Raw genomic sequence first — 13,712 nt, 5'->3', positions numbered from 1 at the left:
GTGACACCAGGCATCTTATTCTATTCTGAAATGGTTCTCTTTCCACTGATGTAATGTAACACAAGCTAGGAGTTATGTAAAGGGAGAGGGGAAAAGGAGCAGAAGTGAGTGATGCAGAAAAATTCTATGCCCACTTTCTGGGCTTGCTTAGGAATTTTTATTCTTAGCCAACACTGATTTGGCAGACTATTGGGTCCGATATATTTAAGAAACATGCCATGTATTCCTCAACTACTTATTTCTAGATTTCTTACTCCATGCTTCCATCTCTCACCCTTTAAACAGGACTGTAAATTACTGTAAAGCCCAAACCTGAAACCCTTAAAAAAAATACTCTCACAGGGTGACACTGGCCCTTTAAGAGAGTGAGGCCAATGCACCTATGACTGGTCAGTTGATCCCCAATTAGGCTTAAAAGAGGGCAGCTCAGCTTTGGCCTTAGAGGGGAGAGAGACCCAGTGAGTCAGAGCTGCTCAAGAGCACTGAGTGAAAAGGACAGAGAAGGGCAGGTGTGAGCTGCCCGAAGAGCAGAGGAGAGACAGGGAGAAACAGCAGCAATGGAAAGCTGCACAGAGAGACACTGGAAAGAGGAAGAGGTCAGTGGTGTGGCCAGGGCCGGCTTTAGGCCAATTCCACCAATTCCCCCGAATCGGGCCCCGCGCCTAAGAGGGCCCCGCGCCCAGTGGCAGGGCTGCCGGGGTGGGGGCAAGTGGCCAAGAATCCCTTCCCTGGCTAGAGGCTCCTTTTTAATTTTTACTCACCCGGCAGCGCTCCGGGTCTTCGGCGACACTTCAGCGGCGGGTCCTTCACTCGCTCTGGGTCTTCGGCAGCAGGTCCTTCAGTGCCACCAAAGACCCGGAGCGAGTGAAGGACAAACTGCCGAAGACTACTAGTGCCGCCCGGTGAGTACAAGCCCCAGATGTTTTTTTACGTGTTTTTTCTTTTTTCAGTCATCCTTGCCGGGACCCTGTCAAAACTGTTCGAATCGGGCCCCGCACTTCCTAAAGCCAGCTCTGGGTGTGGCCTGGCCAGGGCTGGGGAATCCTGTGGAGCTAAGGGAGAGCTCATGCAGAAGCCACCATGAAGAAGGGGAAAAACCTGCTGGTTGGGAGAAGCTGAGCCCAAAGCAAGAAGGGTTGATGCTGGGGGGTGGATCCCAGGGGTAGGGGTCACAGGCAGAGAGGCCTGTGAGAGTAGAACACTAGGGGAAGCCCCCTTGCAGCAAGCCTAAGTGGAGAGCTGCAGGAAGCAGAGCCCAAAACAAGGGGGTTGTCCTGGAGGGACGTTCCCTGAGCAGGAGTAGGACTCGCAGAAGGGAAGCCTGGCTCAGTGGAACACTGGAGAGTTCTGTCCCAGGAGACCTGCCTTGGGGCTATTGGAAAAGAGTTGTGGGTCTTGGAACACAGGTAGATGCCCTGGAGAGTGGGGCCCTGGAACAGGGGCTAAAGGAACTGGACAGAGTGGTTAGTGACTCTCGGCTGGGTGACTGGGGAACGGTGATCTTTGCACGGGATTGACGAGCTGCTGCGTTATAACCTTGTTTAACTTTGGGGGTTTGATAAGAACTGTTTTACTATGAGGGATCTGTGGACTGTGACCCTTTTATTAATATAAAGGGTTTGAATTTGCTGCTGAGAGAGACAATGTTCCTATGCACAAATGGATTCCAAAGGGAAACTGAGGTAGGTGCAGCACCCTGCTGAAGAAGGGCTCCCTGAGTGGGGGCCGTCCTACTCCACATCCCTTTGTTAAACTGATTTCTCTTAATAGTGTCTTCAACTATATCTTTATTTAACTTCTAGTCTTTCTCCTTAAAAGAGATTACAGGGTTTCCAAGAAAATCCATGACACACTGTATTGTAAAGTAATTTTTACAATATTATCAAAAACAAAATGTTGAAGCTGTAAAATTCCAACTGATTTTTCTCCTTTCCAGCAAAAAATGCTGCAAAAGAACAATCTCTTCGGAGAACGTACTGCAGCACAACTATGCACAGAACACACTTTTAGACACTGAGTAATGAGTGCTGTAAGGGCTCGAGTCCTGCTCATCTTGCTCATGTGATCAGCATTTGGCCCAAGACAGTGTTCTCTAGGGTGACCAGATGTCCTGATTTTATCGGGACTGTCCCGAAATTTGCTTGTTTGTCCTGCATCCCGACCAATGTTAGGTCGGGACACTGGACAAACAAGCAAGGCTCCCGCGCACAGGCGGAGCCCGGAAGGGCTCGTGCCCTCCCCGCATCCTGACTCCACCCTCTCCTTCCCCCATTGGATTCCCTCCCCAAATCCCCGCTCCCATCCCCGCCCTCTCACTGCCCCATTGGCTTCCTTCCCAAATCCCCGCCTCTTCCCAAGCACGCCATGCCCGGGAGACGCAGAGGAGCGTGGGGCTGGGGTGAGTGTGAGTCCGGCCTGGTCCCGAGCAGGAAGGACTCGGGCGCTGTACCTGGAGGGAGAGTAGGGGGGCGGCCCGCAGGGCCAGGCGGCGGCTGTTCTCCCCACCTAGGCAGCGGGACTCGGGAGCAGTTGCTGCTGCAGCTCCCACTGCTGCAGGGGGGAGGAAGCGGCTAAGCACGTGGCGCTCGGCGGCTGAGGCTCTGGTGCCCAGGCCCGAACCCCCCAAGCCTGGGCCTGCTGCGGGGACCCAGCAGCGTGCACGCTGCGCCCTGCCCAGTTGCGTCTGGGCTGGCTGCCCAGCTAGTGCAATCCCGTGGGCGGCCCTGGGGTGGAGGCATCGGCAGCCCACCACGTTCTTGGCCAGCGGCTGCTTCCTCCCTCCATGGCAGTGGGAGCTGCAGCAGCGGCTGCTCGCGAGTCCCGCTGCCTAGATGGGGAGAACAGCCGCCGCCTGGCCCCGCAGACCACCCCCCTACTCTCCCTCCAGGTACGGCGCTCAAGTCCTGCCTGCTCGGGGCCAGGCCGGACTCACACGCACCCTAGCCCCGTGCTCCCGGGCCTCCCTCCAGCGCTTGCAGAGGGAAGAGGAATGGGAGGGGGGTTGTTTTTTTGCTCTGACGCCGTTTTTTTTCCCCTCTGCCCCCCCGCCCTGATATTTGACCTGGGTGATCTGGTCACCCTAGTGTTATCCTATAATCATACTGTGGTAACTGGAAATGTCATCACAGAACAAGTTTAGAGAAACATTAATGTTTCTCTAACACAGTTTGGCACATCTAAAGTTGCACTAACTGTTAAAATAAGAAAAAAAAAATAGAAATCCAAACATATTGTTCCTACAGCTATGCAAACTTAGCCACATTGCACAGATCTGCTCTTTGATTTGTTGCTGTTGCTAAATCCAGAGCGGAAATTGCTCTGTTACCCTAAAACAATGACTGAAGTGTGGGTCTCCATATTCAGTGGGCCTCAGTGATTTCCATACCAAATCTGCACAGTTTGCAAGAAAATACTTTTTCTGTCTGGCCCCTGACCAACTCAGCTTAGCTATTGACAGTCAGCTTGGGTTGTTCCCATTTCACACACCATCAATGCTAATAAAGGTTCTGCAGGCTGAATTATTCCCTCAGCTACAACTATGCAACCCTGTTATCTTTAGATTATGTAATCAGTGATACCTCTGCAAGCCACCAGATAATTAAGAATCTGGCTGTTTTTCTTCATAAGAGGCCCTGCTCTCTCTACCACTGTTATTTAAAGGATTTCCTTGTCACAAATGCTAATAGTCCCACAAACACATTGCTTTGGTAGTGAACTCTACAGTTTTCAAGCACATTGATTCTCCACTGCCTTGTCCCTTGTGTAGTCATTTACCCCCAGTCAGAGTGAGTGGAAAACACCACTGTTCGGGTTTGGTACTGTTTTACTGCTAGTCTGCACTCACTTTCCACAGGGGTAAATGACAGACAATGTAAGGTGTAAGGCAGTGGAGAATCAGGCCAGGTTTTCTTGAATTTCTTAAATACTCTGATTAAGCACCAAGTCCTACAGCTTTTACAGGATGCATAGTCCTTATACAAGTAGTTCTACTGACTTGAATGGAATCACTAGCATTAATAAGGACAATTCATGTAAGTGTTGCAGGATTTGACCCCAGATATAATCACAAATAACCAATACAATGGTCCAGATCTGTCTTGGGTGTAATTCCACTGAAGATAATGGAGTTACACCAAAGGATGAATGTGGCCCACTGTGTTTTGAAGGCTGTGAAATACAAAGTCTTGTTACTAAACATCAAAAAGAAAACGTTAGTGGATTTCTTACCGTGAAAGAATGACTGAGGAGGGGGTCATCATTAAAAGCGATAACTACTGGAACAATATCAAATGCAGCGTACTCCAGAACTGCCGTATTAATAGAAAATTCATCTGCAGACGGCCTATTGCTGAAAAACACTGCTACTTTTCTCACATTAGGACCTTGGCGAGTTCGCTTGAAAACATTCCTGGCAACGAATCCCATCGCTCTCGCAATATCCCGTTTGCTTGAGGATCTCTCATAAGCCAGATTATTAAGTTTGTTGAGGAGCTGATTCTTGTTGTAGAACTCGGAGAAGCGGATCAGATAATGAGTGTTGGAATTGTAGGACACAACAGCGACTCTAGCTCCCACTGGGCAGTTGCTGTCTCTAATTTTGGTGGCATTCACTACTGATATTACAATCTCTCTCATTCTTTCAAATAACTGGGATGTGACATCCTGGGATATGTCCAAAGCAAACACTAGTTCCGTTGGATATACTGGGCATTCCGGTTTTTCTAGAGGATAAAAACAGTTGTTATACAAATCACACAGGATAAAAAATGCAAGCTATTTTGAAGTGATTAATAACTACTTAATCTTGCTTTCCCGAGATAGCCTGATATAATGCTGCCTGTTATCTAGGGACTCACTATACGGAAAATGATACAAGGGCAGGTCGGACTGGGGTGCAGTTCAGGAATGCAATGAGACTTTTTCAGACACTGCACTGAGGAGTGTGTGTGCTGGACACAACTGAAATCCCTGTACTCCTTCAAACAGGTGGGGAGAGGGAAGAGCAGGGGGAAGCCAAAGTCATAGTCTTGCCCCCTCCCATGCCACATACATGCTTGCAAAAGTGGCTGGGTGGAGAGGGGGATTATGGAGCTCTTCCCTTCCTGTCTGGAAGATTCAGAAGGGATTGCGTTTCCTGAGGCACAATCACTCCTGGAGCACTCTCTGTGGTAACGCGGTTCTGTACTGGCCCCAGCTCCATGCTCATCAGGCACGATGGGGCCTACCATGTCTATTGTTCTTTACTTAAATCAACACTAAGCTATGGAAAAGCATGGGGGTACTTCTATGATTAAATACGTTTCAGTGTTTTTGGTGACTCCCAATGGTAGTAGAGGCACATGACGTTAGGAAAGACAGCTGAAAATAAATCTAATGAACGGAAAGGAAATGGTACTCTAACCTCATGGTATGGGCCATAAAGAGGACCATGATGGTACCCAAAGGTTGTTATAACATAAGAGAAAACTCTGAGGAAAGAGAAACACGAAAATGACTTTAACAAACAAAGAGAACTGGTAGATAACATCCCGTGGGAAGAAAATCTAAAGACTAAAGGAGTTCACAGGAGAGCTGTGAAACAGAAATTTCTCAAAGAGACGGTATTGAAGGTGCAACAGCAAACTATCTTGATGCAAAGGAAAGATAGGAAGAATAATAAGAGGACAATATGGCTCCATGAGGAGCTCTTTAATAGCCTGACAATCAAAAAGGAATCCCACAAAGAATGGGCAAATTACTAAGGATTAATACAAAAGAATAGCACAAATATGTAGGGACAAAATCAGAAAGGCTAAGGCACAAAATGTACAAGGGACATAGAAGGCAATAACAAGAGGTTCTAACAATACATTAGGAGAAGAGAAAGATGAAGGAAAGTGTAGGTCCTTTACTTAGCTGTGAAAAAAAGCTAGGAACTGGATGGCATCAAGAAGGCTGAGGTGTTTAATGCCTGTTTTGCTTCAGTCTTCTCTAAAAAGGTAAACTGAGACCAGATGCTTAACACAATTAATATTAACAACAAGGGGGAAGGAACACAAGCCAAAATAGGGGAAGAACAAGTTAAAGAATATTTAGATAAGTAAGACGTATTCAAGTCAGCAGGGCCTGATGAAATTCACCCTCTGGTACTTAAGGAACAAGGCTGAAGGCATCTTGGAACCATTAGTGATTATCTTTAAGAACTCATGGAAGTTGGGTGAGGTCCCAGAGGGCTGCAGAAGGGCAAACATAGCACTTATCTTTAAAAAGGGGAACAAAGAGGACCCAGGGAATTATAGACCTAATTTCAATATCAGGAAAGATACTGGAACAAATTATTAAACAATCAATTTGTAAGCACCTAGAGAATAACAGGATTATAAATCATAGCCAACATAGATTTGTCAAAAACAAATCATGGCTAACCTACCTAATTTTCTTCTTTGTCAGGATTACTGGCCTAGTGGATAGGTGGGAAACAGTAGACAAGATATACTTTTGACACAGTCCCACATGACATTCTCATAAACAAGCTAAGGAAATATGGTTTAAATAAAATTATTATAAGGTGAGTATACAACTAGTTGAAAGACTCTATTCAAAGAATAGTTATCAATGGTCCACTGTCAAAGTGGGGAGACTTATCTAGTGGGGTCATGCAGAGGTCTGACCTAGGTCCAGCACTATTCAACATTTTCATTAAAAGACTTGGACAATGGAGTGAAGGTTATACTTATAAAATTTGCAGATGACACCAAGCTGGGAGGGGTTGCAAGCACTTTGGAAGACAGGATTAGAATTCAAAATGACCTTGCTAAATTCGAGAATTGGTCTGAAATCCACAAGATGAAATACAATAAAGACAAGTGAAAAGTACTATACTTAGGATAAATAAAATGCACAGTTACAAAATGGGAAATAGCTGGCTAGGTGGTGGTACTACTGAAAAGGATCTGGGGTGGTAGTGGATCACAAATTGAATGAGTCAACAATGTGATGCAGTTGCAAAAAAGGCTAATATTCTGGGATATATTAACAGGAGTGTCATATGTAAGACACACAAGGTAATTGTCCTGCTCTACTTGGCTCTGGTGAAGCCTCAGCAGGAGTACTGTATCCAGGTCTAGGCACCATGGTTTAAGAAAGATGTAGACAAATTAGAGAGTGCCCAGAGAAGAGCAACACAACTGATAAAAGGTTTAGAAAAGCTGACCTGTGAGGAAAGGTTAAAAAAACTGGATATGTTTAGTTTTGAGAAAAGAAGGCTGATGGGGGACCTGGTAACAGTCTTAAGATATATTGGGCAAATATAAGGGTTGTTATAAAGAGGATGGTGATCTCTTATTCTCCATGTCCACTGAAGGTAGGACAATAAATAATGGGCTTAATCTGCAGTAAGGGAGATTTAGGTTAGATATTAGAAAAAACTTTCTAACTATAAGGATAGTTGAGGTTGTGGAATCCCCATCATTGAAGGATTTTCAGAACAGATTAGACAAACACCTGTCAGGGATGGTCTTGCCTAAGTGCAGGAGGCTGGATTAGATGACCTTTCAAGGTCCCTTCCAGTACAACATTTCTATGATTAATCTGTCACCAATGAGTAATGAGGTAACTTGGCTGGAACAGTGAGTCAATTAACTGTAGAAAGCAAGCTACCTTTTTAATGGGGTGTGGATCAGGAATGGAGTGCATCAGAGATTTGGCGGTCAGGCCATAAAATCATGGAACTGAAATAGATCTTGAGGGCAGGCAAAAGTAGAAAAGCAAATCAAGATCAGAACATTGAGGGAGAAACTATGGTTTGGTAAGATTGGGGATGTGTTTTTTGGGGAGTGGGATGTAAAGCGGCAAAGAGGAGTGGAAGGGGATGAAGATAAGAACAAATATGGAGGGCTGGAGAAGTAGAATGTGACAGAATATAGCCCTTTGTCCACACCCTATACTGTATTGTAATAATCTTTGTATGAAGTATGCCTTGTGAGGTATCATTTGAAAACTCACAATTTGCTGGTCATTATTATCCTGATAAAATGTGTGCAGCAACATTGTATGTGAAGTTATAAGATTCCACTATATGGCATTAACAACATATGTTCCAAACTGAGGATGGCATACAGGTCTGTCTCAAACAAAGTAATGTGTGCTCTGCTTAATTTGCATTTAAGCAGTAATCAGAGTCATTGAGCAGGAAGGGAAACATAGGGTGATCAGAAAGGTGAGGAAAATGCAGCAGGGAACATCCTTCCTCATAGGCTCTGTCTCCTGAATCTCAGCTGGAAATGTTTTTCAAGAATGGGACTAACAATATAAAAAAGAGGAACAAACACCCCAAGACACATTCCTGGCACCAGAAGCAACAAAAGAAGCATTCGTGGGACTGGAGAAGGGCTCTTGACCTACTAAGTTTGGTCAATAAGACTGTTGAAAGCATATGATGAGAAACTTTGCTTGAATTTGATATAATTTGTTAAGTTAGGCAGTAGTAGCATTTGAACTTTATTTTCTTGTGACCATTTCTGATTTTTATGCCTCATTATTTGTATTCACTTAAAATCTCTCTCTTTGTAGTTAATAAGCTTGTTTTATTGTTTTATTTAACAGACTATACATAAACTTCTATTCTGTAGGAGTCAGCTAGGCAGTACAGGACATACATTTCAAGGGGAAAAGTCTAAGACTGGGGGTGTTTGGGGATCACCCTGCAGTATAACTAAGGCTGGTAAGAGCCAAGGTGTGGCTGGTAGCAACACACACAGACATAGCTGGGAGTGGCTTCCATGCTGGAGGCTGTTTGTGAGCAGTCCAGGCTGGCGCTAGAGCAGTAAAACATTGTAAAGGGCATCCCAGGTTAGAGGGCAGGGGTGACATAGCTACTTGTTAGTCTGGATTGTACCCTGCATATGTCACAGAGTCAGAGAACAAAATTCATCATCAGTTTGAAGAAGTGAGGCAACACTGGAATGTGTAGGGAGTGGAGCCCGGTCTGTGTCCCTAAGAGAGACCAGAAAAATAAAAAAAGGAGAGAGAACAACACAGGATAAGCAACAAGACAAAGATATAAGAGAAAGAAAAGGTCCAAAGCAGTATATAGTCTTCTTTTGTAATTGGTAATAGTAACATTCCAGGAGATTAGCTCTATGGGGGCTTTACCAATATCAAAGACAAATGATGCAAAGGATTGAGGATACTAATACACCAAGAAGTAAAATCAGAAATATACAAGGAAAGGCCATGAGCATATAAACTGAAAATATTCAGACAATAGGAATCAATGATGGATTGGATCGTAAACTTAAAAGATTTGTGGCAATTAAACTAAAAGAAGAATATATCCTTCTTTTTGCTTCAGTGCATGATCCTAACAACTCCAATACACCTGAAACTGCAAATATATGCAGACTGTGAAGACAAAAAACTCGTAAGTGTGAGTAGTTGTCAAGGCTGACACTCAATGTGAAGAAATTCTTGATTAAAGGAAGAATACTGGTTTCTCACTCCTGCTGTGGACGCAGCAATCTCAGGGCGTTGGTGATATCAAAACACATAACAATCACTCTGACCAGTTAAAGAGAAACACTGATGGCCCCTTTCTGATCACATGTCCAATCCTCTTTATCCCACAGTGGAGGACTCAATACAGGGCCTTGAAAATTGAGAGTATAAAAGTAGCACTCTGAGAAAGTCAATGAGAACTTCTGGGCGAGAGAGGAGAAGAAAACAATGGGGCAGGTTTTCCCAAGGGATTTTCCCTCAAAGTATATTTATTTGCAAAGTTGCCTCAGATGCTAGGTACTTCATCAGATATTGAGGAGGACAAATGAAGTTTTAAGGCCAAATCATCCTGCAATTCCCACAAACATGAGTAAACCTCAAAGAGCCATAGAGGTAAAACCTTTATTTTATCTCTGCACAAAAGTTACTCATGTGAGGGCTGCAGGCTAAGTGACATAATTCGCAGTTTTAGTGGTTAAAAGGCAAGTAATCCAGAGAGATGCACCATAAGTATCTTTACGGTAATGGCCTAAACTTCAGAGGTGCTGATCATCCACATCTCCCACTGCATTGAATGGAAATGCAGATGTTCAGAACCTCTTAAAATCAGGTCACAAAGGAACTAGAATAACTCAGAAGGACACAGGGCCAGGAGCTAAGTGTTAGTTTCTTGTTTTTTTCTAGCTGTAGCTGAAAAGCAAGATAGGGATCAACTGAACTCTAGTTTACGTTGTCTTATCTAGTCACTGAACTCTGCAGATACAATATTAGGTAATGGGGATTCACATAGCCAGAACTAGCTGACCTGAAGTTCTCAAAAAAAGAGGAAAAGCAGGGTGAATATTTATTTTAAAATCTGCATCAGTAGAGCATGCTCAGGGGCAAGCTATCAATGAGGAAATAAAGCAGAAAGGGTATGCCTATTGGAAGAGAAGTCTGACAAATTAAGAAGTAGTGATATGATGGGCAGGGAATGAGGGGCATGCTCTCTTTACAGAATTGCAGAACTACAGTTGTTACGCTTAGTTAGCCAGAGACAAACAGTGGCTGATCTATCAGCAGGTGGGGAGCTTAAAGAAGTGAAACTCCAGATCACAAGTGAGGTCTTTACCAAACCATCTTCCCAGACACATTGATACATTTTAAGATTTTAGTTACAACAATATAATAATAAACAGTACTCACCCTGCCAACAAGCTAAACAAAAAAAAGGGAAAAAATATTATACAGCATATTTTTAAAACAATCCTAAAATCTCTTTAAAAAAGAAAACTTGTAGTGTCATGGATTGCACACCTATAATTTTACAGCATTCCCTGTGCATGCAAAACACTCATTGGTTTCAGTGGAAGTTGTTAGGTGCACAGGGAGTTCAGCTTCTGTCCCTTAATTTGCATTGCATGTTCTTATTGTGGATGTCTATGGTCCCTGGTTTCTAACAGAGTTTAGAGAAATAGATATAACTCAGCAAATTATCCCAACTCCTGAATTTGTTTTGGCAAATTCCATGGTTCGAAACCCTGGACTGAAACATTCTAATGTTTTCTCAAATATTCTCTGCTTAGCCCAGCTCAGCTGAACTTTCACTGTGGATCAAGATTAGTCACATGAGTAAGGGTCCATAATCTGTATTTAAGATCGATAAACATAAAATAATGTAATTTACTTCCTGATCTTCCCTTAAGGGCACTTGGGGCATCTTCATTATTCATATGGACACTAGTCCTTTCCAAGTGCCCCAAGCACCTAATTTCCATGAAGGCTATTTTATACACAACAAAGGGAACACAGATCCCTATAACAGCTATTGCCATTTAAAATAGTCTTATATTTCAAAAGAGGGTTTTTTGTTTGTTTTGTAATTTGTGAACTTTCAAAGGAAATCAGAGAAGCATGTTAGAAATGATCATGCAGAGTTACTGATTACTAGAATCAATAGACATTTACTGATTCACTTAGTGCATGGTACAAACACAGCTAAAACAGCATCATAAAAAGGATCTACTGTGAGCTAAAAATACTCTCTCTGAAATGAAGGCTCTTTACTTGTCAAGCAATTACTCTCTCTTTTGAATGTAAATGGCCGTTAAGTCTGTAAATTGAAAAAGAAGTAGTCGCTAGAACTTGATTTTCTTTCCCTAAAATATCACTTCAAGTGCTGACCCTTTGGGTGATGTAATTTTATAAAGCAAAATGATGTAGTACTTACGGCTGTGTCTGCGCACAAAGTCAATGATTTCACATGGCTGCAGAACAGAAACAAAACAAGGAGAAAGAAAGGAATTCTTAGCTGATGAAGTGGTTTATTTCTAAATGTTTACTGAATATAGAAACACGCCAGAGATACATACGGGAAAAGGGTGCAGTCCCATTGTTCCTTTAGCGCCCTATAAGAACAAGATTGTAGATTACTAGATAATTCAAAGCTTTAAACTGCCTGGATAATTATAACAATTCAACTGCAAGAATTTCTTGTACAACAAGACAATCATAGCAGAACCTGACTGTACTATGTATTTTCTCTCTTTTCATTTAATGTGTATTATGCTATGGTGGCAATTTAAGTTCCAGAATGATGGGATCATGATACCCAAACAGAAACAGAGTTATTTTATTTTAATGGGCTTTGGGGAGAGAGAAGAATTAATAATTAATATATATGGGAATCCAAGTTCTTAGCACCTTTGAAAATCAGGTGTAATGTTGCTGCCCCTAAGCATCAGTCCAATATATCTTTGTGTGACATTACTGCTGCTTATGCCCAAGTAACGATTACAAACAAAAATTAGATTTGAGTGGAGTCCAGATTCAATTTCTGAGATGAGTGAAATCTCAGCTCACTTTTATTGAGATCTTTTAACTCCAGTCTTTGATTACAAAATTCTCTGAAGACAGCCATAAGCTGCAAACTTCAGACCTGGATAGAAAAGATTCCAAAAACAAGATATACGTTCCTAATTTTTTAAAAACGTTGCAACACGTGTTGTTCTTTAATTGCCAGTTTTCACGAGAGGCCCAAGGTCCAAATGAAAAAAGGTTGCAACTACATTTTAAGTACAATTAGGCATTTAAACAGTTGTCTAGATTTGCATGCAAAATTAGATTTGGGTATCTAAATAGTCATTTGCACATGCAAATACCTGATTTGTGCTCTCAGTTGCAGTAGAGTGAAAATTTGGACACAGTTACATGCATAGACTTTGGGTCTCTTTTTTCTGAAAATCTGACCCTTAGAATTTTAGTTCAAAGTATTGTAACATAATTTGATATACAAACACACAAACCTATTGTCATATTGCTGGTGAAAACACAGAATTAGCATTTTCAAAGTGACATAACCAAGCAGCTTACAATATACCTACCTCCGGCACCCCAAAATGTGAGTGTCTTAATGATTTAGACTATTGAATACATACTGTAGCCTGAGACAGGAAAAAAAATCACCTCTCCTCACCTTCAAATTTAAAGGGAGTACCTTTTCATGCAAATAAAATTACATACACTTTACGTGGTCAATTCATACCCTGGGTCCTGGAAATCCCTTGTCCCCTGGAAATCCCTCTGGACCAGGAGGACCTGGAGGACCCTGGAAACATTGGCATAAATTAGACAGNTTCCCTGAGAGGCACGCTACCATAAACATAAGAAAACACTGCAGTCCCTTTTCACACATTATGTAATTTCCATTCATCAATGTTCTCCTAAATATTATGTTCTGAAACAGAGGAATATTCTGGTTTATTTAAAAAACAAACCTCATCCTGAGCTGTACATTTTTCTTCTGTTTCATAAGTAATCATTCAACAGTACAAGATCACCATCCAAAGGCTAAATCCTACAATGGTCCTGATTCAAAAAAGTACCAGCACGCAGGATGAATGCTCCTCACTCCCATTTACTTTCAATGGGAATTTGTGGCACTTCATATCTCACAGTGGATGCTCAGCACCTTTCAGCACTGGGCCCTGAAAGAAGAATGGAAAAGACTGCAGGATTTAGCCTTATGTCATGTCTGACAAATATTAATAGCCTACCAGCCTTTATACACTGCTTATCATCATGGTATCTTTGCCTAGGGCAATACCATTACATACTGGTGTAGGAATAAGCATAATTCATTCACTAGTGAAAGGATACAAAATCCCCACACAGAGAGTATCATAAATCCACAGGATGTCCCATAGTACTGGATTTTTCTTGTAGGTCTCTCAGGCAACTGACAGATCTGCATAGCCACA

General features: G+C 42.7%; 1 protein-coding gene across 1 annotated transcript in view; it reads right to left on the bottom strand.

Moving 5' to 3' along the window:
* The window catches only part of LOC117871710 (collagen alpha-6(VI) chain-like), a 48,534-nt gene extending 35,461 nt beyond the window's left edge, over positions 1–13,073 (bottom strand). The window contains exons 1-5 of the mRNA XM_034759486.1: positions 12,998–13,073; positions 11,826–11,861; positions 11,684–11,720; positions 10,660–10,671; positions 4,228–4,721 (exon numbers count right to left, since the gene is read on the bottom strand). Coding sequence (XP_034615377.1) covers positions 4,228–4,721; positions 10,660–10,671; positions 11,684–11,720; positions 11,826–11,846 — 564 coding nt within the window. The 5' untranslated portion in view covers positions 11,847–11,861; positions 12,998–13,073. The remainder of the gene's footprint in view (positions 1–4,227; positions 4,722–10,659; positions 10,672–11,683; positions 11,721–11,825; positions 11,862–12,997) is intronic.
* Between the last annotated feature and the right edge of the window lie 639 nt (positions 13,074–13,712).

Source organism: Trachemys scripta, chromosome 2 (genome assembly GCF_013100865.1).
Source record: "Trachemys scripta elegans isolate TJP31775 chromosome 2, CAS_Tse_1.0, whole genome shotgun sequence".
Classification (NCBI taxonomy): Eukaryota; Metazoa; Chordata; order Testudines; family Emydidae; genus Trachemys; species Trachemys scripta.
This window is presented reverse-complemented; position numbering and strand designations above follow the sequence as displayed.